This window comes from Capra hircus, chromosome 2 (genome assembly GCF_001704415.2).
Source record: "Capra hircus breed San Clemente chromosome 2, ASM170441v1, whole genome shotgun sequence".
Lineage (NCBI taxonomy): Eukaryota > Metazoa > Chordata > Mammalia > Artiodactyla > Bovidae > Capra > Capra hircus.
The window spans coordinates 117,901,774-117,928,436 of NC_030809.1; the positions used below are offsets into that span (position 1 = coordinate 117,901,774).

At 38.8% G+C, this 26,663-nt stretch overlaps 1 protein-coding gene across 1 annotated transcript; it reads left to right on the forward strand.

The window, feature by feature from the left end:
* On the forward strand, positions 680-26,410 carry PLEKHA3 (pleckstrin homology domain containing A3). The gene is made up of 8 exons (XM_018065208.1): positions 680-1,623; positions 7,092-7,208; positions 12,533-12,688; positions 14,999-15,135; positions 16,647-16,811; positions 20,408-20,451; positions 22,069-22,184; positions 25,080-26,410. The coding sequence occupies exons 1-8, from the start codon at positions 1,584-1,586 to the stop codon at positions 25,205-25,207; spliced, it is 903 nt and encodes a 300-aa protein (XP_017920697.1). The 5' UTR covers positions 680-1,583; the 3' UTR covers positions 25,208-26,410.

The following is a 26,663-nucleotide window of genomic DNA, read 5'->3' on the forward strand; positions in this document are numbered from 1 at the left end:
GAGTCGTATATGCTCACCTTCGGCATTTTAGTATAAAAACTTTATAATATACACAATAAATTTTACTATCCCATCACCGCGGTCTTAAACCCACTACTTGTATACTGTCATATCCATCTGGCCATCTAACCATCAATTCACTATATTTCCGGGCGAATACTCTTACCCAAACTAGGACTTCAGCGAAAGCCTGGTTCTCCGATGGGAGATATTACCTACCTCGGTGATGCTAAGAAAAGCAGCAGCAGTGAGCTTGCTTTAAGCTTTACTTAAAGTGCGCAAAATTCCATACATCTGAAAATTGTCCATTGTACATGGGGATAGGGCGCCCCAGGTGGCTCACTGGTAAAGATCCTGCCTGTCAAGCAGATGTAGGTTCGATCCCTGGGTCGCGAAGATACCCTGGAGAGGGAATGGCAACCCACTCCAGTATTTTTGCCTGGGAAATCCTGTGGACAGAAGAGCTTGGCGGGCTATAATCCACGGGTCGCAAAGAGCTGACACAATTTAGCCTAAACAGAAGCAGCAGCATACATAAGGATGGTCATTTCCAAACACGATTTTTAAAAATCCTAAAAGCGAGGGCAGACTTTCATTTTTAAAATAAACTCGAAAGCTTGCTCCCATGTTTTATGTTCTTAATGAAGTAGTGGCTAAGATTTATTGCGTGGTGACAATTCCTTGGGGCCCTTCGCTGTTCCCTGCCGGAGGATTCTCAGAGGCACACCGCCTTCCTAGGAGATAATTTCTCAGATCCCCCGAATGTGAAGAAGATGCGAAGTTAACATAAATAGGAAGTCTTTTATTTTTTGAAAAGCAACCACCGGAGGGATCGGAGGCTCAATTACGGGAAAACCTGAGGCCTAAATCAGCGCCTGACAGACGAATGCTCTGGGGCCTAGTCCTCGGGTTGGCCCGGGGGCTGCGCGCACAGTGGAGTCTGCCTGCGTTAGTCCTGGGCCCCGAGGCTTAGGCACCAGGATACTGGGGAGCGGTCGGCCCAGGACTCAGTGTCCGGGATGAGAGTGGGATCCGCCAGCCGAGGGTCTGTAGGAGAATGAGGAGGAGTCAGGGCTCTGGGCCGCCCTCTTCGCGTAGCCTCTGGCTCGGCGAAGGGGCAGTAGGCCGCGCCCGCTCCTCAGGCCCCGCCGCCGGGGAGGGGTTTCCCGGGACGCGCCGGCCCCTTTCATCCAGGAAGTGAAAGCGACGTCGGGGTCAATGAAAATAAACGGGGAACCCGGGGTGGAAGGAAGGCGGGCTAGAAGGAGGGAGCGCTCGGCAGCGGAAACGCGAACGGAAGGCCGGCCGGGGTCGCGATTTTGCCGCCGCCTCCTCGGGGGCTAGCCCGGGGATGTCTGAGGCCACGTCTCGCGGCCCCCGAGCTCCACGCAGCGGCCGCCGTCCGGGCCTTTGAGGGCCGCCACGTCCCTGCGGCGCGCGCGGCCTGAGGGCGGCTTGGTGCCGGCTGGGGGCGCCGGGGGCGGGGCCCGGGCGGGCGGGGAGGGGTTGCCCAGGCTCTGAGTTTCCCGCATCACTTCGGCCGGCGCTGGGCCAGGAGGATGCTCGGCGCAGGGCTGTGAAGCATGGAGGGGGTTCTGTACAAGTGGACCAACTATCTCACGGGTATGATGGGGTCGGGTGCCTCGGGGGGTGGCGGGGGGCTCCGGCGGGCAGGCTGAGGAGAAGACGGGTCAGGGACTCCTCCTTCCTTTGCCTGCCAGGGGGACCCCCACAGCGAAATCGGCTGTTTGGTTTCCGGGCTTAATCCCTGTCTCTGTCCCTTGTAAGTACCCATCTGGCGTCTTGAGGGGATAGTTCGAGACTGCGCACCATCCTCCTGACAGTAGGAAGTGCACCTGACCACTTCTTTTCCTGTGTAATAATACTTCTCTTTCCTCCTCTAGCTTCCGGAACCATTCTTGCTCTACATATGTTGATGCAATCTCTGTCTTTACTCTCACTTAATTCAGTATTCTGTTAATAACTGAGTTGTTGGGACATAGGACTGGAGTGAACCGTTTAAGATCAAGTTTTCGTTTTAAGAAATCTTTTCACTATCTCTTTTAATTTTGTTCAGCAACACGGTTTATTTTAAAAGTTCTCTGGTTGAAGTCGTTCGAGCATAACAAGCAAGATTTTGGAAGCTGTTGCAAGATAATATTCTCTTAGAGGTTGATTGTCAATGATTTATGCTTGCGCTTTGGAATTCAGTTAAGTGTGTGAGAAATTGTGGGAGAAAGTACAGGAAAGAAGAAGGTGGAGCCGGCAAGTCAGTTTCACTCGTGAAGTGGGTTGAAAGGAATAACCCCAAAACACTAGGTGTCTCTGCAGCAATGAGAGACCAGCAGGGAAGGGCCCTTTTCCATGACACTAACAGTCTGGCTTATTAAAAGAGACTTAAATCTGAGTTGTAGTCCCATCCCTGCCATCAACTAATGGTAAGAACAAATCATTTTTTCTCTCAAGATCTGAGACTGATAGTGCCAGGGTGATCAACTAGTTTATCCTGAAGGTGTTTTCCAACTCCAGAATTCTATGATCTCACTAAATTAGAGGAAAAGGAATGGATTTAAAATATGGTTAAGGCAAACAGGCATCTTGGTTTAGTGTAATAGGCCAATCTTGATTTGCTGCCTGCTTGTTCACTCAGCCAAAAGTAATTGTATGGTACTTTCATATGTGTACATCTAAACTTGTGCAAAATCTGCACACAAACACTTTTTAAGACATAAGCACTGAGCTACAATTGTCTCTTTTTTTTTTATTAATTGGAATGCTGAAAACAGATTTATAGCAGCAAATGCTTTATATGATACATAGATGTTTTGTTGTATTAGAATGTCAAAGACTTTACTTCTATAACATGTTTTAAGAAAAAACATTAGAAAAATGATGCAGGTTTTTTTTTTTATTACGAATTTTCACATGGGCAGTTGTGAGAACAGTTATACTGTTGAGTTTAACTTTGAGACACTAACTACTATGTTTTGAGATGCAAATGCTCATCTCATTGCAAATATGCATAAGCACAGTGTCTTGGGAGTTCATGTGAGGAACCTCTTATGTGTAGCCCAGAGCAATGGGTGATTACTAAGATAAGTCATAATTTATTCCGGGAACGAAGTGTAGTTTTAGTGACCCTCCAGCTAGTTGAGCTTTTAACTTTATGTGCTTAAAGTTTTTATCTTTGTAGAGCATTTTAAGTTCACTGCTAGTATGGCACATAGGAGCTTGATAAAATGAAATCTTTCATTTGGAAGAACTCTTTTTAATATTTAAATTTGGCTCAGTGGCATGCTTATTATTAGTTTTAGTTCATCTTAGGTCAGAAGGATGAGTGACTGTTCATAATGTGATCTTTAAGGAACCTTCCAGTTCCATGACAGTGTTCTTTAAGAATCCTTTGTAGAGAATAAGAATTTCAGTAACATTTGATAGTTTGAGATTAAAAAACATGTGTTTTGAAAAGGTAGTAAAAAAGAGAATACCTATGAATCTTTTTTACAGATATAGTCCTCATATATATGTGTGAATCAGTTAAGAGATGATTGTATTAATTATGTCTTCAAAGAGGTATGTAGAGAAGGTCATTAGCAGTCTTAATTAGATTAATACATTTAACTATAGTTACCTCTCAAGTTGGTACAAATTCTAAATGAATCATTCTGCTCAATATTTATTTGAAAGAGATACTGAATCACAATAACGCAAGCTTACAAAATCACAATTTGTCCCATAAAGACACTGGACCTGGGATAGAGGAGTGCATTTTCACCATATGCTGCTTATAATTTGTCAAGCTGAAATAATGTTTGGAAAGAAACCATTTTCATCATTTCTATGCATGCCCAATACAGTATACTCTCGTGGATATACTGCGTATCTCTGCTCTCATGTGTGGTGAGCTCAGTCGCTCAATTGTATCTGACTCTTCAACTCCATGGACTGTTCCAGGCCCCTCTGTCCATGGAATTTTCCAGGCAGGAATACTAGAGTAGGTAGCCATTTCCTCCTCCAGGGGATCGTCCCAACCCAGGGATTGAACCCACCTCTCCTGCATTACAGGCGGGTTCTTTACCACTGAGCCACCTGGGAAGCCCCATACTCTCGTGGGTAACAGGCAATATCTTAATTTTCTAGTATTTAATCATTCATTCACTCAATCACTTTTTTTTTTTTTTTTAGCACCTGGTATGTGCCAGGCAACTTTCCTAGGTTCTGGGAATGCAGTGATGAACAAGAAAGTTATGTACCAATTTGCTAGGCCTCATTAAGGACTATAGTGTTTCATATACAGAATTTTCCAAGCATCTGAAACTTGGTTTTGGATATCCATCCCTCTGAACGATATTACCACATTCTCTACTGTGAAATTTAATCTTTTTATGATAACTCAGCATTGTTATTTGGAAAGCGTCACCGGTAAAGCCTTTTGGGGAGGTAAATCCTGGGTCTATATCAGGGTTTAAGAATGAATCCCCTATCTGTCTCTGTCTTGGTACTATTTGACCCATAAAAACTGAACTGATTAATCATATAGCAGGCAGTGTCTAAAGTGACCAGGCTGAATGGTGATTTAATAGTCACAGAAAGAACAAGGGCAGTCACACGCCTCCAGCATGGTCACGGTGTTATTAATCAGTGAACTGTTGTAAATCAGTGCATGCTTGATAAGATTTCAGGGAACACTTGAGTCTGATTCGAAAGAGTGGAAGTTAAGCTTCAAGGAAAGCCCTCATCCTCATCCCCACCACTGCATTGGAGCCAAATCTATGATAGTTGTGTACTGTGTACTGTAGCACTGAATAAACACTAATTAAATGAATTATTTTCAGTGTCTAGCATTTCTGCCTGTGCTGTGTAACAGCAGGGCAAAGAGAGGAGTGATGGGAATCCATGCTCTCACCACAGGGTATGCAACTTCTCTGTAAGAGACTGGAATTCTTGCAGCACTCACTGTGTGCAAGGGGGTCGGTGTTGTTATTATGGCTGTTGTTCAGTTGCTAAGTTGTGTCTAACTCTTTGCAACCCCTGGACTGCAGCATGCCTGGCTCCCCTCTCCTTCACTATCTCCTGGAGTTTGCTCAAACTCAACTCCATTGAGTTGGTGATGCTCTCTAACCATTTCATCCCCTTCTCCTGCCCTCAGTCTTTCCCAGCATCAGAGTCTTCTCCAGTGAGTCAGCTCTTCGCATCAGTTGGCTGAAGTATTGGAGTTTCAGCTTCACATTCAGTCTTTCCAGTGAATATTCAGGGTTGATTTCCTTTAGGTTTGGTTTGATCTCTTTGCAGTCCAAGGGACTCTCAAGAGTCTTCTCCAACACCACAATTTGAAAGCATCAGTTCTCTGATGCTCAGCCTTCTTTTTGGTCCAACTCTCACATCTATACATGACTACTGGAAAAACTGTAGCTTTGACTATATGTACCTTTGTTAGCAAAGGGATGTCTCTGCTTTTTAATATACTGTTGGAGTTTGTCATAGCTTTCCTTCCAAGGAGCAAGTGTCTTTTAAATTTCATGGCTGAAGTCACCTTCTGCAGTGAATTTGGAACCCGAGAATAAGTCTGACACTGCTTCCACTTTTTCCCCATCTATTTGCCATGAAGTGATGGGACCAGATGCCATGATCTTAGTTTTTTTGAATGTTGAGTTTTAAGCCAGCTATTTCACTCTCCTCTTTCACCATTATGAAGAGACTTTAGTTCCTCTTCACTTTCTGCCATTAAGGTGGTGTCATCTGCATACCTGAGGTTATTGCTGTTTCTCCCAGCAATCTTGATTCCAGCCTGTGATTCATCCAGCCTGGCATTTCATGTGATGTACTCTGCATATAAGTTAAATAAGCAGAGTGACAATATACAGCCTTGTCATACTCCTTTTTGAACTCCCAGTTTTGAACTAGTCTATTGTTCCATGTCCAATTCTAACTGTAGCTTCTTGATCTGCATACAGGTTTCTCAGGAGACAGGTGAGGTGGTGATTTGGTATTCACATCTCTTTAAGATTTTCCACAGTTTGTTGTGATTCACACAGTCAAAGGCTTTTGTGTAGTCAATGAAGTAGATGTTTTTCTGGAATTCTCTTGCTTTCTCTATGATCCATTGAGTGTTGGCAGTTTGATCTCAGGCAATTTCCTCTGCCTTTTCTAAACCCAGCTTGTACATCTGGAAGTTCTTGGCTCATGTTCTGCTGAAGCCTAGCTTGAAGGATTTTGAGCATTACCGTTCTAGCATGTGAAATGAGTGCAGTTGTACCATAGTTTGAAGTTGTCTGGAGTTTGCTTAGCAAAATGTTTTATAGTAGAGAGAAAGATCACATTGCAGAATTAGACAGCTGGATAGCACCTGAGAGGTCTTCTTGTTCAATTCACTTATTTTAGAGATTGGAAATTTTTGATATTTATTAGATGAAAAGATTTTTCCCAGGTTATTCAACTAAAAGGCCTTCCCAGGTGGCTCAAGAATCTGCTTGCCAAGGCAAGAGACATGGGTTCAATCCTTGGCTTGGGAAGATCCCCTGGAAAGGAAATGGCAACCCTCTCCAGTTTTATTGCTTGGGAAATTCCATGGACAGAGGAGCCTGGTGGGCTGCTGTCCATGGAATTGCAGAAGAGTTGGACACTACTTAACAACTAAAGAACAGCAGCAACTCAACTGAAAAATGAAAGTAGAACTGGAACTAGCATCCATATCTTCTGTTGCTTTTTCCATTACATCATAACTCTCGTTCCGTTAGAAAAACGGAACTGCTAACGGAACTCTCGTTCCGTTAGCAGTTTGTGTTGTACTCTGAATGTAGAGCAATTATTAAAGATAGGTCTGATGGGTTGTTGATGAGAAGATTGTGAGGCAGAATAAAGGTGTCATTCCCCATATTTATGCTGATCTAGAGGTTTCTCCAGAAATCTCTCCCAACAAAATGGAGATTGATGCAAAAGTATTTTGGGCAGATCTTGGCAGTTAAAAATTTCATTGTTAGAATGTTATTTTAGAATCAAGAAATGACATGGATAGTAAATTTTGCAATCCTAGTTTTCAGTGTGATGAATGTAACTTTTTATCAATCTTTTGTTGTTTATGATCTTTGTAGGTTGGCAGCCTCGTTGGTTTGTTTTAGATAATGGAATCCTGTCCTACTATGATTCTCAAGATGACGTTTGCAAAGGGAGCAAAGGAAGTATAAAGATGGCAGTTTGTGAAATAAAAGGTAAGTGAAATATATTGAATTAGATGAATCTGAAGTTAGGTAAGTGATAATTTCTTCAGCATACTGCAAAAGAGGAGAAAACCAGGTAGATATTTTCTAGTGCCATTTATCTCCATAGCATTCAGAAATGGTACTTAGTGTTGTTAAGCACGAGTTTTTTATGTTTCACCCTCTATAAAAATACTTAGACTTGAAATTCAAAGTACAAGTGTTAGTCTTCCAGTCTGGACTTGAATAGCAGTTTCTTGTGGATGCCACTTTAAGTGTCCATGCTAAGTCTACAAGTGTTTTTTGTGTTTTTTTTTTTTTTCTCATTCTCATTGAAAGATATTGTAAAGATTGGAAGCTCATCTCAAAGAAGATGAGGCCAGCGAAGTAGATTTGTGAAGTATGAACTCAGAGTTGTAAACTCTGGTTTTTTGCTGAACTGCAAATAAGCTCTTCTGGGTTATAGAGGTATTTTCCTTTTCTTCTTCTTTTTTTATGATTTTGAGAGTTTCTAAGAGTACTATCAGGAATATTGTAGGAAGTCCCTTTATTGGAATTTGTCTGATGTTTCCGCCATGATTAGACTGGGCTTCTGGGTTTTAGGGAGGAAGATCACAGAGGTAAAGTGCCATTCTCATCACATCGTGTCAGGAGTACTTGCTATCAACATGATAGCCCACTTTTTTCCCCCAAAGTATAATTTCTATTTTAATTTTTTTGGAGAGGATGGTTTTTCTTCAGTGTATAAGGACTTAGCTCCTTACATGGGCTTTGGTGGAGGTCATGGGGCAGCTTCTGCAGATCTAAACTGGGGTCGGGGTGTTTGGTCCATCTGGGCTTCACGAGAATGATTCCTGTGCCTGTGACTGGCACAACTCATGCAGTAATGTAGTCTCAAGGTAAGTACAGCTGGGGAAGCACCTAGGCACAGAACACTTGCTTCTGAAATGTCCTTGATGGCTGCGGCCTCTACTCTGTTTTCAGTGGTGAACTTTTGAATGGCCTTAATGGGGCCATTGAGCACACATTGGGCAGAGTTGGTGCAGTGAACAGGCTGCACGTGGCTATAGCTCTATTGGGCATGGCTATTGTTCCTTCTTTTCGTGGTCATCTTGGGAGTTAGGACCTGAGAGAGCTGACACATTGTTCTTGACATTAACCTGGACCACCTGGCTGAAGCAGTGTCTATCAGATTGCTCTACTGTAAAGTTACCCTCCCAATTTTTTTTTTTTCCCCCATACTGTGCTTTTTCAAAAGGGGAGAAATAAAGCAGTTTAAGTCCTGCTGTAATTTTCATAAAGGAAGGTTTTGTGGACCATTGATTCATTTGTGTGCGTAGTTGGGGTATGTGGGATGCAAGAAGGTAGGAGAGGGCAGAGAAAATAATAATGAAAAGTATTGAATTCTTCAAAGAGAATTGATGGAAAAGATAAAGCACTAGAGGAAGGAGTGTTAGACCATACAGGGGTTCATAGCTACGTAAGATATAGGAACACTTCACCCTGGTGGGACTGTTACATGCATAGTCCCTGAACTATATAAGGTGTAATTTTGTTTATTTTTATAAATCACACAAGAAAAGTACATTCAAAGCATGAATTTTTATTTTTAAAATGATGGCTTTATTTAATCTTATTACTCAGATTTGATTCCAAATGAGATACTAACTCTTTTGAGAAATCAAATTGCATTCAAAGTTCAAAGATTTGACAGGCTTGAGGATATTTAAAGACTGTTAGTGGCAGAATTCTAAGGCAACTTTAGAACTTTATCAAGCCATGGCAGCATTTTTATTGTCCTTGTTTGTTTAAAGAGTAAGATACAGAAGTGGGCATAAATCTTCAATATTCAGCCTTATGAATGCCAAAGTACTGAATACAATTGTGTAATTACCATCAAAGCAAGAATTAGAATATTGTCAGCATTCCAGATGCTGGGATAATAATCATGTTCCCTGAGCCACTAATCTCTTTAAAAGGTTACCATTAATCTGACTTTTATCACCATAGATAAAGTATTGTCTGCTCTTGAGCATTTTATAAATGGAATAGATCAGTATATTTTTGTGTGTCTGGCTTCTTTAACTAAACATTATGTTTGTGAAAGCCATCAAAATTGTTCTGTGTAACAGTCACCATTCTTATTGATGTGTAATAGTTTTATTGTGTGATTGTCCCACAATTTGGCTCTCCATTCTAGTATTGATGGGTGTTTGTTTTTCAGTTTAGGGACTGTAATAAGTAAAGCTGCCATAAGCATTCTCCTGTATTTGTTTTGTTGAACATATATATGTGTTTCTGTTCAGTATATATCTAGAACTGGAGTGGAGTTGCGAGGGAGGCATTGAATATTCATACATTCAACATTAATGGATATTAAAGAAAATGTCCTTTTTTTTTTGGCTCCTCCATGAGTCATGTGTGGGATCTTGGTTCCCAGACCAGGGATTGAACCTGTGTCCTCTGCATTGGGAATGTGGAGTCTTAATCCCTGGACTGCCAGGAGGTCCTAGAAAATATTATTCTTGACCTTTGTTAAAATAGAAAGGTACAAGGAAGCAGACTAGAGATGTAGAGAGCAAGCTAGTAGTTACCAGTGGGGAGCAGGGAGAGAGAAGAAGTAAAATAGGGGTAAGGGATTAAGAGGTGCAAACTACTGTGTATGAAATAAATAAGCTATAAGGATATATTGTGCAGCCAGGGAATGTAGCCAATATTTTATAATAACTGTAAGGGAAGTAGAGGAACTGAAAAGCCCCTTGATGAGGGTAAAAGAGGAGTGAAAAAGCTGGCTTAAAACTCAGTGTTCAAAAAACTAAGATCATGGCATCCAGACCCACCACTTCATGGCAAATAGATGGGGAAAAGTGGAAGCAGTGACAGATTTTATTTTCTTGGGCTCCAGAATCACTGTGGACAATGACCGCAGCCATGAAATTAAAAGATGCTTGCTCCTTGGAAGAATACCTATCACAAACCTAAACGATGTATTAAAAAGCAGAGATATCACTTACCTGACAAAGGTCCGTATAGTCAAAACTGTGATTTTTCCAGTAGTCATGTACAGATGTGAGAGTTGGACCATAAAGAAGGCTGAACTCCGAATAATTGATGCTTTCAAATTGTGAATTGTGCTGAAGAAGACTCTTGAGAGTCCCTTGGACAGCAAGGAGATCAAATCAGTCAGTCCTAAAGGAAATCAACCTTGAGTATTCATTGGAAGAGCTGATGCTTGGCTGAAGCTCCAGTACTTTGGCCACTTGATGGGAAGAGCCAACTGATTGGAAAAGACCCTGATGCTGAGAAGGATTGAGAGCAGGAGAAGAGGGTGACAGAGGATGAGATGGTTGGATGGCATCACTGACTCAATGGACATGAGTTTGAGGAAACTTGGGAGATAGTGAAGGACAGGGAAGACTGGTGTGCTGCATTCCATGGGGTTGCAAAGAGTCAGACATGACTTAGTGACCAACAACAAAATATCCAAGAACGGTCTTTATAAGTAGAATAATAGGATGACAAAACTTTTGTGGCACTTATTTGCCATTGTACACTGAGCATCTGGTCAGTATTTTCAGTAATTGATCATCTAAGTTAGGGCTTCTGCCAAACTTTCTGGGCTCCTCATCATTTGACTCCACCCAGCTTGTTTATTCATGAATACATCATTTTGTAATCCAACACAAGGCTCTATTTAGGCCTGTCTCCTGATATCCTCAGTACATATTGTGTTCAGTTCGTTATCTAGGCCTTATCTTGTGCTATTTTTCTCTTAACCAAGTTCTGCTGTCATCAGATCCTTCTTAAACTTTTGCACTTTCTGCTGCTTCTTACCTTTTGTTATAATCACACATGATGTCTCTGTACCAAAGAGTTCAGTATTTCAGTGCTTTATTTTTAGCATATTAGTTTGTTGCCTGGATAAAATTATTTCCTCTGTTAGAGCAAAGACACCTTTTTTTCCCTCTTCTATCTTCCCCTCTACAAGCACTGCTCTGAGCAGTGTAAATGTTTGTTGATTAATGACAATATAACAGAAATTAATCTTACAGCAAAGATTGAGGATTGGCTCAGTATAATTCTTGGTTAGCTTTCTTTTGTCTGAGATCCAGGGTGGGGGTAGTGTAGGAGAGGAGGAGGAGGGTGGACAGAAAGAGGAGATCTTCAAAATGCTCATGTTTTCCTGGTTATTATGAGATGCTCATTGCTTGAGGACTGTTGTTCTGATGGAACGTTACTTTACTTACCGTTTATTGAACTTTATGCCAAGCAAAGCTCAACATTCAGAAAACTAAGATCATGTCATCTGGTCCCATCACTTCATGGGAAATAGATGGGGAAACAGTGCCAGACTTTATTTTTTGGTGCTCCAAAATCACTACACATGGTGACTGCAGTCATGAAATTAAAAGACGCTTACTCCTTGGAAGGAAACTTACGACCAACCTAGATAGCATATAAAAAGCAAGGATATTACTTTGCCAACAAAGGTCCGTCTAGTCAAGGCTATGGTTTTTCCAGTGGTCATGTATGGATGAGAGAGTTGGACTGTGAAGAAAGCTGAGTGCCTAAGAATTGATGCTTTTGAACTGTGGTGTTGGAGAAGACTCTTGCGAGTCCCTTGGACTGCAAAGGAGATCCAACCAGTCCATTCTGAAGGAGATCAGCCCTGGGATTTCTTTGGAAGGACTGATGCTAAAGCTGAAACTCCAGTACTTTGGCCACCTCATGCAAAGAGTTGACTCATTGGAAAAGACTCTGATGCTGGGAGGGATTGGGGGCAGGAGGAGAAGGGGACGACAGAGGATGAGATGGCTGGATGGCATCACCAACTCGATGGACATGAGTCTGAGTGAACTCCTGGAGTTGGTGATGGACAGGGAGGCCTGGCGTGCTGCGATTCATGGGGTCGCAAAGAGTCGGATACAACTGAGCAACTGAACTGAACTGAACTGATCCTAGGTTTGGGTGGGAGTTGGGGAGTCTTCCAAAACACAAACTGCTTTCAGAGAAATTAGTTTAAAAAAAAGTGTGGGAAGTGTGGCAGTGGTATAGGTGGTCCCAAGGGAGGGAGTTCTTGGATCTCACATTCAGTAGTTAATTTGTTGGCTGTTTTCTCTTCATATGCTGCCACCACTTGACTGTCCACCTGGGTATATGTGAGAATGGTGGCTTGGAGGGTGCCCCTGGATAGCCCCTTAGGGAAGTGGTACTGCCTGCATCTTGAATCAAAGTTTGTTGTTTTAGGTCTCAGATTTCTAACAGTAAGTGATGATTTGATTTTCCCCAAATTACTTAAGTCTGTGACTGTATCTCGCCTTTGTTTATCATCATAGTCCATTCAGCTGACAACACGAGAATGGAATTAATCATTCCAGGAGAGCAGCATTTCTACATGAAGGCAGTGAATGCAGCTGAGAGACAGAGGTGGCTGGTTGCTCTGGGCAGCTCCAAAGCCTGTTTGACTGACACAAGGACTAAAAAAGAAAAAGGTAACTATACATTTTTCCTTAATGGTGGAAATATTTTCTTAAACATAAATGTAAATTTTTATATTCACTTATAGTAATTCATTCCAGAGAAATAATCAGAAATGTTGATCTGTGTACATAAATGTTCATTATAATGAGAAAATTTCTAAATATTGCCAAGGTTTAAATTTAGGAGAAAGGCTCAGTAAACAATATAGTGCTTCTGTAGGCTGATATATCATGTAGCCTGTAAAATGTTTAGGAGGGATTTTGATGATGTGAGGAAATGCCCAAAGTCATATGATCATTAATTAAAAAGAGCAATATTCAACATTACATAGCAATTCCTTGGCCAGTTCAGGAAAAATGTGTAAGTATTGGTCAAGTTCTTACCTTTGCAAAGGGAATTTGTGGAAAAAGACTTGCTTTTCACTTTAGACCCTTTGACTGTACCTTTTGACTTTACCATGTTCATATATTTCCAATTCAAAAGCAAAACAAGGGAATTCCATTGCAGTCCAGTGGCTAGGACTTGGTGCTTTCACTGCCGTGGCCCCAAATTCAATCCCTGGTCAGGAAACTAAGATCCCCCAAGCGTCGCAGCAAGGCCAAAAAGAAAAAGAAAAAGCCAAGCAAATAATTTACGGTATTAGTTCAGTTATGTGCAAATATAATGAAAAAATAATAACAGTATTTATATCTTGGTTGTGAGATTACAGGGTTTTTTTCTACATATTTTTTATTATATATTTTTCAGTTTTCAAAAATTTTCAGAGTATGTATTACTTCTATAATTAAAAACAGTAGAAGTTATTTAAATTAGTGAAAGCAACTAAATGTGGATATTGCAAAATGAAGGCTAAGGGTTGAATTTAAACACTTTTCAAATATGTGGAAGAACATCATGGATAAAGTATGGTTAAGGGTAGGATAAGAGAGAATGATTAGTCAAGATAGCCAAAAGATAGAAACAACCCAAATGTTTATAGTTGGGTGAATAGGTAAGCATAGTATGATATGTACATACAGTGGAATATTATTCAGCCTTGTATAGGAAGGAAATTCTGATAAATCCTACATTGATGAGTGTTGAATATACACTAAATGAGATAAGCCTGTCACAAAAGGACAAATACTGTATAATTCCACACCTTTGTCTTTGTTTCATAGAGACAGAAAGAATGGCGATTTCTAGGGATTAAGGGAGGGAGGAAAGACGAGTTAGTGTTTAATGTGTGTAGAGTTTCAGCTGGGAAAATGAAGAAGTTCTGGAGATGGATGGTAGTAAAGGTTGTATAATATTGTGCATGGTCTCAATGCCATCGAATTGTATATTTAAATATGGTTAAAATAGTAAATTTTGTTATATATGTGTGTGTGTGTGTATAATATAACTTCAATAAAAAAGAAAGAATGGCCTTAAACTTGGGTAGAACTTAACTTACGTTAGGTTGAATGGGTAGCCAGATCTGAGCTGCTTTGGCCCACTCTGGCTACAGGGGCTTGTGTCCAGCACCACAAAGCAGTGCCACTGGCTCCAGGAATATGCAGAAGCACCAGGATCTACCGTGTGCACTGCTTTTCCTTTCTCTGCTGCTTACACATCTGTTTAGAAGGTATTGCTACGCGAGTGGCTAAGATTATGGCTGATGTTTAGTGTGTCTGGAGATAATAAAGAAAGAAAAGTAGGTTCTTAATTAAAACAGATTCTTAAAACAATATTATGTGAAAATGACGCTGTGAAAGGAACAAAAGAAAATAAATAAATGCTTATATAGAGCAGTTGAACAACATAAAAGTTAAAAACTCCTATATACCGAAATACAATAAGGAAAAGTGAAAGAAAGCTGACAGATCTTGAAAAATATCTGTAGTATTTTGAATGGATGAAAGATTGCTGTTTTTAATGCATAAGAACTTTTACAAATTTTCAATTTATCATTAAGAGAAAAACAAAAATCAGAACTGGAAAAAGGACTGTAAAGGACAAGAGAAGCCAATTTACAAAAAAAGAAATGCAATCACTTATTAAATGAAAGATGAATAATGGAATGGAAATATCCTGTATAAGGCATTCATTGTCATCAACCCCTCTCTGGAAATTAATCTACCTAAACTTCGTGTCAGATATATGACTGCCAGCTTTTTCTAGTTAGCTAAAAAGATGATGTTTCCTCAGGGAAAAACTTTACATTCTATTTTCAAGATCTCATACCTCCTAAGCTATAGGTACTTATATCTATTGCCTTACTTTTTAATGATTCCATTTTGTTGCTTAGCCCCTAAAATATGAAAATGGTCTGTTTGAATGTTTGCATGTGTTCCTTTCAGAAATAAGTGAAACCAGTGAGTCTCTGAAAACCAAAATGTCTGAACTTCGCCTCTACTGTGACCTCCTAATGAAGCAAGTTCATACGATCCAAGAATTTGTTCACCATGATGAGAGTCATTCATCTCTCAGCATAGAGGTACATCCAAGACGATCCTTTCATGTCTGGTTATGCTTTCCTGCACACATGGTGGGTGAGCACCTTCACTTAAGGTGACCGAGGAGCATTTTCAAGACAAGTTATTCTCAGCTTTCTCTTGTACTATAGACTGTCTGGAAACGTGTCTGATCTTTTAGATTTGGTCTGCATAACCAGAGTAAAGCAGCAGGCAGCACATTTCTCCAAGGAATCAAGGCCTGTCTTTGTAGCCAGTTGATAATTTGATGGCTGGGGTGGGGAAGAAGCATTACAGGCCCTGTTCCCTAGACTGACTGCATGAGTTCACTGGACAGCCTCTATGTTCTTTCTTTTGTAATAAGCTTCTAGCTTAGCTATTGAGGGTTAATAATTTGGCTTTATAAAATAACTTAAAAAAAGTCCTCTTAGAACAGTGATGTAAGAATCAAAATTCAGATTTATGAGACCTGGCTATGAAATAGTCTCTTTCTTTCTGATAAAGCAGGACAGTGAGCCTTATTACTTGCTCTCTGGGTGAAAGGGCAGCATAGTTCCCAGTCCCCTTTTGCCTGACTTGGGAGAAGTGGAACATGAAACCTTCCTGCTTCTACTGTGGCCTTCTCCTACTGGGGAAGGATCATGTCAGTTGTCTCTGGATGTAGGTATGTTAAACTTGAAGGCACTTCCTGCTTCATTGCAGGCTTTCCAGAGGCAGGTGCCCTCGCATCTGCTCCAGTGGCTCAGGGACAGTGTCAGGGACCCAGTTTTGTTCTTTCCTTCCATTCTGCCGTTCTTGGTGTGTTGTTTCTTTCTCCTCATGCTGAGCCTTCTGTGCTACTGCAAGGTCTCATAGAAGCAGGAGGCAGTGGGTGGCCATGCTAGAGAGAGAGTCTCGATTTGCTATCCTTGGCTTTTATCAGAGGCTGAAAATTCCAGAACCCCAGCAAACTTCTCATTATCTTTTTAGTCTGAGTCAGTGGAAAATAGGAAAAATGAGTATTTGGCAAAGGATCATGGAATCGACGTGACTGACTTATACCAGTCTATATTCATCCCCCAGGGGCAGGGCACTCTGCTGTCTTACAAAAAACCTTGGAGTTTGTATTCTACCAAGGGAGAAATGGTATGATAACGGACATGGGGTAGACGTGAATTCTGCCTGCCTCTTCAGTCATTGTCATGGTATTCCACTACTGTGATCACCTTTGGAATTCTGATACTTAGAGGCTTACAGTCTAGGTTAGGTTTTTTTAAGATAAATTTTTGTACACAGTTTTTCAATATAATGCTTGGTTTAAGTGTAAGAGTTATTTTTTCATGAAGTCTAATTTCATATATTGTTTGCCTGAGAGAGAGATAATTTTTATTCATTCATTGATTTAATTTTCTAAGGTAATGTATTTTAAATAGATTTGAACATAATCTAATAAGGTGTCCACTGAAGGTAATATTTATTACTTGATTATAAGATGGTATATGAATCTATATAATTGTGTATGAGTCTGTGCAACTCTTTGCATATTATTTTTCAGAACATGAATGAAGCCTCTTCTCTACTTAGTGCCACGTGTAATACATTCATCACAACGCTTGAGGAATGTGTGAAGATAGCAAATGCCAAGTTTAAACCCGAGATGTTTCAGCTGTCCCATCCGGATCCCTTAGTTTCTCCTGTGTCACCTTCCCCTGTTCAAATGGTTGGGACTTGTGGTTTTTCTTCCAATGATACTGCATGTAGCTTTGTTATTGTGTTTATTTTTAAGGCTGGAAACTGGAAGTGGGAGGGAAAGAGTAAATAGGTCGAGTTTCTTTTGACTGTACTCAGATTTTGTATGGGAGCCTCTCAGTTGACGGGCTCAGTGTGTGCCAGGGTCCTGAACCCCTCTCCTTGGAAGGGCTGTGCCATTTACCCCAGCATACCAGGAAAATATAGAACTCTGGGGAGCTGTGACATTAAAGATTGGGGAGCAAGCTTCTATCTGGTAAAAGCACCACAAGAGGGTGATGACTTACTCATGCTGCTGCTGCTAAGTCGCTTCAGTCGTGTCCGACTCTGTGCAACCCCACAGATGGCAGCCCACCAGGCTCCGCCGTCCCTGGGATTCTCCAGGCAAGAACACTGCAGTGGGTTGCCATTTCCTTCTCCAATGCATGCAAGTGGAAAGTGAAAGTGAAGTTGCTCAGTCGTGTCCAACTCTTAGCGACCCCATGGACTGCAGCCTACCAGGCTCCTCCGTCCATGGGATTTTCCAGGCAAGAGTCCTGGAGTGGGGTGCCATTGCCTTCTCCAACTTACTCATAAGGGGTTAAAATTAAGCAGATCTTTAAAGGAGTTGTAAGAGTTTGAAACACCATGTTACAGGGGAGACAGTATTTTGTAGTCAGCATTTGGATTTGAACCTTCCAAAGAGGCAAGGTACTTATTCTCTTTGGACTTTATTTTTCTCATCTCTAAAATACACGTGTTATTTTTACATCAGAGGAGATCTAACCTGTTTAAATGTTAGGTTAAACATTAGGTTCTTAATCCAAACAGCAAGTACTCTTTTTGCCAAGGGTGGTGGCTTCATTGAGCTTTTCAAGGTAATAAACTTACTTGAGCACGCTGTGGGGGAACTTGGAGATGAGATAAGTTTTGATGAAACCTTACATTTTTTCAAATCAAACTATTTTCATGAGCCCTTTTTTTCGGAGGAAGAATGCCACCTGGCTTTTATTTTAGCAGTTACCTGAAGGCTTAATTGTTGGCAGAAATAATAGGGTACAACTTATTCCAAGATTTTCTTACCCACCACAGCAAATTTAGTCATATGAGAGTTAGTAACGATTATTACTTACATTTATTTAGATCGTGGGTGCATACTAATTTGTTTCACTCGCATCCAACTCTTTGCAACCCTGTGGACTGTAGCCCACCAGGCTTCTGTGTCCATGGGATTCTCCAGTCAAGACTGTGGGAGTAGTATTATGGGTTGCCATGTCCTTCTCCAGGGGATCCTCCCAACCCAGGGATCGAACCCACATCTCTCTGTCTCCTGCATTAGCAGGCAGGTTCTTTACCAGGAGTGCCACCTGGGAAGCCCCACTTAGGTCATAGTTTTCTAATTAATTTATGGTGGACTAACAGCATCCTCTGAGATAAGTATACCATGAAAGTGAGTTTTATGGCCAGATTGGTCTGGGAGTGCTGCTGCTGCTGCTGCTAATTAAACAAATTGGGTTTCTCTGTCATAGGACTTCTCAGAACCTCTTTTGTGCTGAAATGCATGTGAATCTCTGAGGAGAGGTGGTGTGTTTCTGAAATTTATTTGATGGTTGAACCCTTCTGTATATTTTTAAATAACAGCTCACAGGATTGTGGCATTTGATAGAATGCAGTTTGACAGTGTTGCTTTTTAGAGCAATTTTAGGTATACTGTGAACTGCTAAGTAACATTATAATTGAACAGAAAACCCTAATCTTCTGGGATGGATGTAGTGTGTTCCTGAGCTTGATATACAAGGGGTACAGAGTACTTTTTTAAAGGTGTCAATTATTTTTTTATAAGGTATTTTGTTTTATAGAGTCAAATATAATGAAAACACCTCAGACCTACCTGATTCTGCATCGAACTTCTGAGGAAAATGCTTTCTGTTATAAATGTTCTATAGTCTAGAGAGGTCATATGTGTATTTTATGTAAACCATAATATCTGTCTCTTTTAAACTAAAGTCTTTTATCAGTGGAAATATTACAAAAAATCCAATAAGTTAATCTAGGAAATATTGGTTAGAGGCCACTTATTTTTCCTCACTGTGCCATTTTGCTTCATTATTAAAGCAAAAATTGTGGCTTATGGTAAATAGTTCTGGAGACACATAGCATAGAAAGTAAGGTCAGATAGTTTTCAAGGGGAATTTTTCTTTTTTTTTTTTTAATGACATGAGTAAATGAAAAAGCTGAAAGATTTGAGAATTCCAAAATTAACTTGATCTTTATAACTGCTTAACATAGTTAATCTCTTGTCTCTCTTTAAGTTAGCTTGCATTCAGTTATATCTCAAATCATCATGGAAGTTTAAACACTTGTCATTTTTGATCCATAAATTGAGTGATAATTGTAGTGGGAGTGTTGCTGGGTGAGTAATCCTAAAGGAAGTGATTTCTCTTAAAGGAGCTGTTAATGTCCAGTTGCATCTTTATTTTAATCATATTAAGTATTCCTGGACTACAAATTGGATGGGTCTTAATTCTCATTTCAACAGGGATTTCTCAGAGCAACTGTAGAAGGCCTTTATAAAACACAAGTGTTAGACTTGAACTTACTTCTAAGACTTTTGAGCTCCTGTATTTAAAGCAACCATCCTTGGTTTTAATAAAAACTTTGCTTTTTTGCTACCTTGCTAAGCATTGAAATAATCTACTTAGCTGCCTCTGTCTTTTGGGGGGAGTAGTTAAATTATGTTTTATATTTTTCATATTAACTTTCTGATGAATCAGATTTTATTTGTTTATATTTTAAGTATATGATTTAAGAAGCCTAGTTGAGGCTTAGGGTTTTTTTTCTGATTTCTTAAAAGACTTGAATTATTAATGCTGTTTTCCATGAAAACCACCCATAGTTTAGAACATCTGTGTAATAGCTACCTGAATAATGAATGGCAAGGAGAAGCTCTGCCTTTTAAAAAAAGAGACAGAGAGAGACACTTATTAGACTGTTTTCTTTTCTGACTTTCTAAATACTTGTTTTCATCACAAATAGTGTGATTTTCTTTGAGGGGGCTAGTTAGGTATACTGTTTTATATATATTTTTATATATGTGTGTGTGCACATGCATGCTAAGTTGCTTCAGTCGTGTCCGACTCTTTGCAACCCTATGGACCGTAGCCAGCCAGGCCCCTCTGTCCATGGGATTCTCCAGGCAAGAATACTGAAGTGGGTTGCCGTACCTTCCTCCAGGGAATCTTCCTGATCCAGGGATTGGACCCGTGTCTATTATGTCTGCTGCATTGGCAGGCGAGTTCTTACCACTGATGCCACCTAGATACATATATAAAATAAAATTTGGTTTTTAATATTGAGAAAATAATCCAGCATGTTTTTGTATGCTTTGAGAAAGATTTCAGTTATTAGTTACTAGGGAGAAAGCTTTATCTTGTGCAAATGTTACTTGAGTCTGTAAAAAACAAATTTTTTGGCCAGCTATCTTTCTTTGAGGAAATTTATGTTAATTGTCATCACCATAATAATATATTAGAGCTGTCCTATTCTACTTGACCTGTGATTAAGCTTATTTTCTTTTAAAATTTCTAGATGAAGCGTTCTGTCAGCCATCCTGGTTCTTGCAGTACAGAGAGGTAAAATAACCTTTTCTTTTGACCAAATTTTCTCAAAATTCTACCTAATTAGGGAAATTTTTCTGTCTTTCATAAAATGGAATGTAAACTCTGTATGGGCAGAGTCTTGTTCTGATTTGCTCATCACTGTTTCTCTTACTGCTTAGTATAGAGCCTGGCCCCGCTAGATAGTCAGTAAAGAAAAATAATGAGTGAATAAAATAGCCAGTAAGGTAAGCAACTTGCCAGCTATCATACTTTTTTTAAGCTGTAAATTATAACAAGTGATGGTTAATAGAAATTCATTTTCAATGTATTAAGGCGTCAAGCTTAGGCTTATTTTACTGTAGTTTATTATAGAATCATATATTTGTTCTGAGCTGTTTTATTTGGAGCTAAGGCTGTTACTGAAAAGAGAGAAAAAGCAGTTGATATTTTAAAGTATGCATTCATATCAGCACATGTAAAAAATTTACCTTTTTGATCTTGCCAGTGTATCCCATGCTATTTATCTTAGCAGGTAATATTCTTGTGAGTTGCTGTGGTTGTCTTATTGGTTCTTTGGAAAGTGATGAAATTATAGTGACATTAGCATTTATGTCTCTACATTAATATGGACTAGAGGCAAAAAATGGTTATTATAGGATTATATATAAAATCATGTATGTGAAACTTTAGAAATTTGTAAAGTACTATAGAATTTAATGAATCTTTCTTTCAGTAAATGTCTATTGAGTGGCTACCAAAAAAAAGAATAAATGCTGAGACCCCTTATTATTTTGTCACTATGTTTTCCCCTGTCATGATTATGTAATTGATTGAACTATTATGTGCTCATAGGAGTCCGGTGTTGTATCTAATTCTATCAGGAAATGAAATAATTCACCAACTGAATTTTCCAGAAAAATAAAACTTGATTGCTTAAACAAAGTTTTATTTTTTTCAAATTTTTATTTTTATGATTGAATTTTTTACCTGTATTTTATCCATTTTGCCTTATTAAATAAGCTACAGTTTGAGTCTTTAAACTTTATTTTTTCTTGGTGAATCAAGTTTGTCATTAAGAACAGTAATGTTGGGCTGTCATCCAGTGATAATGCTATTGAGTGGTGGTAATTTGCTTCTGCGTTGAATTTTTTAGTTTGATTTTTCTGGTTTTCCAAATTGGTTTGTGAAAACTAGTTTTTCTAGCCTTCACTTGCTGCTGTGAGTGAGTTGGCTCCTAGCACACTCCCATACTGCTGGCCCATCCCCTTTGCTCTGCTGTTTTAGATTGGATATGGGTGACACCAGATACATACGCTTGTGAAGTCTATAACTTTTAGTTTTCAAATACTTGTTAACTATAAGACATGTTACTCTCTAGCTGGACCTTCCTCTATAAAAGAAGTCACTTCATTGTACCTCTTTTCCTTTCAGTTTGTCTCAGAGGCTGTATTCCCCAGCTTACCAGCTAGGTTCTAAATGCTTTGACTTGTTTATGGTCTGACCTCTAAAGGAGTAGAATGTTGCTGAAATAGAACTTTGAGTATAAAAACAGTTCCTCTTTCATTTAAAGAGAAGTCATTGAAAACTGCAGTTAAGTTGAGGGTGTTTTCATTTGTTGGAAGTCCTTAATGCTTTTTATTTAATTTACAGGAGTAGCCACTCTATGAAAGAACCAATGTCTACACTTCACCGACTCTCCCAGCGACGCCGAAGAACCTACTCAGATACAGACTCTTGTAATGATGTTCCTCTTGAAGACCCAGATAGTAAGTTAGGAGGGGTATGACTCTCTCTTTGGCCTGTTCAGCAAAATAGGTGTGGGGCTCTGTAATTGTTGAGGAATACTGGCAGTGAATAGGGTCAGTACTAAGAAGTACTAAATATCTCTTTGTAAATGCCGTATCTTAGATTTACATATGTAATATCAACATTTTTACTCCCATTGCATTTCAGTGATTTCTTAGTAATCTTATATTCCCACTATATTTGCATTTAAAAAACATTTAGAAGGAAGCATAAATTGTGAGTTGGATTCTAGGGAAAAATAAAGGCAAGTTCTAAGTTCAGAGAAAAATAAGTCAACATTGTTACTTAAATAATTTGAAATGGCCAAGGTAAATAATTTTTTTCTCGTGGTGATGGTGAATTATACTAGCATTTATTCCTGTGCCTTTTTCTTCCTTATTATTGAAGAGACAGTATACCATGATTGAATAGGAAAGATTTTGTGATTTCTGTTAAATTTAATTATTTTTTTCTCCAGAGCAGAAGCTTTGAAAGTCTGTCAGAATATGCACTTAGACAGTAGTGACCATGATTTCCAGTGAATGCAAATATGGTATTATTATTACAACTCCATTAATATACTTTTGCTTTCCAAAGGCTTTACTATTTTTCCATGAAACATGGGTAGAAATTACATATTATTTTCAATTAAGGAACAGGTTGTGTTCCAAAGGTTTATTTGTAAGTCAGCTGCTTGGAACAAGATTTTATTTCCTTTATGGAAATGAAATGGTGAATGGTAGTTAGATTCTTTAGACTGCATAGAGGAGCCCAGCTAATTTATAGTGTGGCTGAAATGAGATGAAACAATGGTGTTGGATTTCTAGTATTTGATTATATTGAAAACATCCATTAACATAGAGTTGTTTGACTTAATCAGAACATTAAACAGATTTAATTAGAGGGGAATGTGAAGTTCATGAAGATGGTTGAGATTCTAAAAGGAACTGCTGCTCACTTTCAGATCTCAAGAAGTTGTTGGCATCTTTTTTTCTTAATGTCCATTTTTCTTACAGAACTAATCTATTTATTGATGTAGAACACTACTGTGTACTCATTATCATTTTGAATTTAATTTGGGGCAACAAGTGAATAAATGAAAGAAGGAAACAGATTGAGTAGGGGAAGGGTATGGGAGAAAGAAACTTTCCTAGGCCAATTTAGTACATCTTCGAAGTGATAAGAAAAAGAGGGAGATGGTTAAAGAGGTTAAGTATGGGGAAGAAAATGTCACCTGAGGCAGGTTCTGTACATTGCGATTTACCTTCCTCTTTCTGCCTTTAAAAATACATGACCCTTTTCATCTAGAGCTTATGAAGCAGTTTCGTACTGCCTTGTACTTTTTAAAAAAATGCCATTTCTCTTTTTTAAGGGTGTCAATTTCATTTGTGATAGCTAAATTAATTTTTTAAGCCAGCCATTTTCCTTAGCTGTCTTTTCTTTTAGAACCTCTGGTTCTGAATTGTTGAAAACAGTTTTCATAAGATCCAAGTGTAAATGGCTTATTCCATTTAACAATTTAGCTGTTAAGGAGTGTAACAAAATTAGTTATACACCCCTGTATGCAAATCCACACAAAAACCTGCATCAATATATGCATATGCATTAATCTTTATATCCGTACATATATCTCAACTCTTTGAAACTTTTTAAAGTTGGCAAGTATAGGATAGGTCAATTTTAGCCTTAGATTTCCTTCTTTTTACCCTAAAATTTAGTGTCCCAGTTAGCTGACAAAGCAGAGGCTGTATCAGTTCTGTTTCTTAGAAAGTGTGGGCTTCCCTGATACTCAGTTGGTAGAGAATCTGCCTGTAATGCAGGAGACCCAGATTTGATTCCTGGGTCCAGAAGATCCCCCAGAGAAGGGGAAGCTATTCTTGGGCTTCCCTTGTGTCTCAGCTATAAAGAATCGCCCATAATGTGGGAGACCTGGGTTCAATCCCCAGATTGGGAAGATCCCCTAGAGAAGGGAACAGCTACCCGCTCCGGTACTCTGACCTGGAGAATTCCGTGGACTGCATAGGGTTGCAAAGAGCTGGACGCGACTGAGTGACTTTCACTTTTTAGAAAGTGTACTGGGCAAATTGACAGTCTTAGTTGAAAGTCTTTATGTCAGCACATACTTTCCTTTGAGAGATGCAGCTACTAATTAACTAGATTTTTAGGACTTATAAATCTTATGGTAAGTTGAAAACATGTTCGTGTGCGAATGAACAGGGCCATGCCGGTGTGCTTCATGTGCTCGCTTGCAGCCGCAGTGCTGGTTTGGTGGAACCAAGTGGAGGTGTGAGGACTTTCAGTGTGAGGGACTTTCAGTGTGATGCTTTGCTGTATACCTGAAACTAACAAAACACGATAAATCAACTGTACACCAATAAAATCAAAATATTAAGGAAAACAAAGTCTTGTGATAAAAAGACCAAGACCTGAGTTAGTCCTAGTTCTGTTGTTACCAATTGTGTGATCTTGGGTTGGGCCTGTGATCTTTTCAGAACTTGGTTTCTTTGCCTAGAAAATCAGGAGGATGCCAGCAGCATTAAAATGATAAGGCTGAAAAAGCAGTAGTTAATTAAGACTAAATTCAAATTTAGCAAATCCTTATTGATTACTCCATTATGTGCAAACCTTGGTTCTAGCAATGAACAAAACAAGTATCTCTGCTACTTCAGATAGTTTCATAATTACTCATGAATTTTTCGGTTTCTCCTTACAACTGCCAGTATTATAAAAGTTAGATTTTTACTCTTTTAAGCAAACCATCAAAAGCTTAGCAAGAAGCTACAGGGATTTCATGTCCCTGAATAGAAAATGTTCTTTTACAGAGGACTGGAGTTATACTGGTAGGATGTTTAACTTTTTAATCAATTTCTCAATAGGACCTGTTCACTGTTCAAGAAATACACTTAATGGAGATTTGGCATCAGCAACCATTCCTGAAGAAAGCAGATTTATGACCAAAAAAAAATCTGAATCAGAAGATCCTCTTCTATCCTTCTCTTCCTGAGGAAACAGAAGTGTCCAACTTCCGCCAAGTATTGCTATGCAAAAGCTGCTGTAATTAAACTATGTTATAGGGAGTAGTTTTTCCCTTAGGATTTCTCTGCACTTTATAGAATATTGTAAAACAAACAAAAAAACAACCCACATACCTTTGAAGTGTATTTTATCTTTATATAGTTTATTTGCAAGAGTATTTTCCTAATAACTTCACAGTATGAATGTGCATCTTTTTTTTTTTTTTTTAACAAATGATGGTGTAACATTTCGACATCCATAAGGACAAATGTAGATATTTTTCTAAAAAACTGTGAGGGACTGACAGCTTAGTCAGTGTGTATTGTAGCTTATAAACATGAAATCTTATAAACCTAAGGTTTCAGTTTGACAGACGTGTGATAAATATATAACTTGTGCCATGGACCAAATGGTCACTTTACCCCAGCTGAAATGAGTTATGGTTGCAGCTTGATGGTGTTTGTATTATATTCCTTTAACCAAAAAGGAAACATTTAATATTTGAGATATTTTTACCCCAAATACTATGACATTGAGGATTTTTAAAAAACCAGACTGTGCTGTCCTTCGTATATGAAGTTGACACTACTGATTCATCAATACCAAATGTTGTGTTAAAGTATTTAATTTTTACTTATTTATTTTTCTGTTGCATCAAAAAAAAAAAAAGATTGCATCCTAACTTTTATGACCTACCAAATTTAAGATGTGTGTGTATTGTTATTTACATTGTTCTAGAAAGAAGTTAATGTTGTAGTGACCTTGCTCACTTCACCAGAGAAATAAATGACTTGCAATGGAAGAGGATTTAGTGCTTTTTTTCCCAGAATAGACATTATTAAGCTACTGTTGTAAGGTATTGATATTTGCAGCTCTTTAGAATATCTCGACTTTTTTTATTTATGAGTATTTATAAAAAAAGGAATCTGTCAAGGCGACTACCCTACGTAACTTGAGAATGGCATTATTTAAAGAACAAATAGCATTTTTTAGTAGTGCCTGTCCATGCCGTCAGTGTTTGCCTTGTAAACTGTTTTTTCAATTCACTTTGGAGTGACGGTTTTGTCCAAGGTTTTAGATGAGGAGCACTTTAAAACAAACTGGTTTGATGTTTTTAAGTTAATCATATGTTTAATAAATATGTGGTTTTTGCATTCAAACTCGTCATATAATACATTGTATTTTTTACATTTATTGATAGTTTGTCTAATCTTTATCAAATGGTAATAATATTTTTTATTGGTTTGATTTTGTTTGTATATTTAGACCTCATAGTAGATACACAAGTAAGGCATATTTTTAGCTTTTTTGCCTGTGAGCTTAGAATGTTATGTCCTATTTCATTTTAAATTTCTCTTGTAAGTTTATGTGGGAATTGTTTTAAAAGATTTGTTTAAAATATTTTTTAAACAAATTAAAAAAATTTGTTATTTCCGTATTAAAAT

What these genes read in the sequence shown, in the direction of transcription:
- PLEKHA3 (XM_018065208.1), top strand. Translation starts at nt 1,584, where the DNA reads ATGGAGGGGGTTCTGTACAAGTGGACCAACTATCTCACGG. An exon ending in CACCTTCCCCTGTTCAAATG is followed by an intron (nt 16,812 to 20,407) that starts GTTGGGACTTGT and finishes TAAAATTTCTAG; the next exon opens with ATGAAGCGTTCTGTCAGCCA. An exon ending in TCCTCTTGAAGACCCAGATA is followed by an intron (nt 22,185 to 25,079) that starts GTAAGTTAGGAG and finishes ATTTCTCAATAG; the next exon opens with GACCTGTTCACTGTTCAAGA.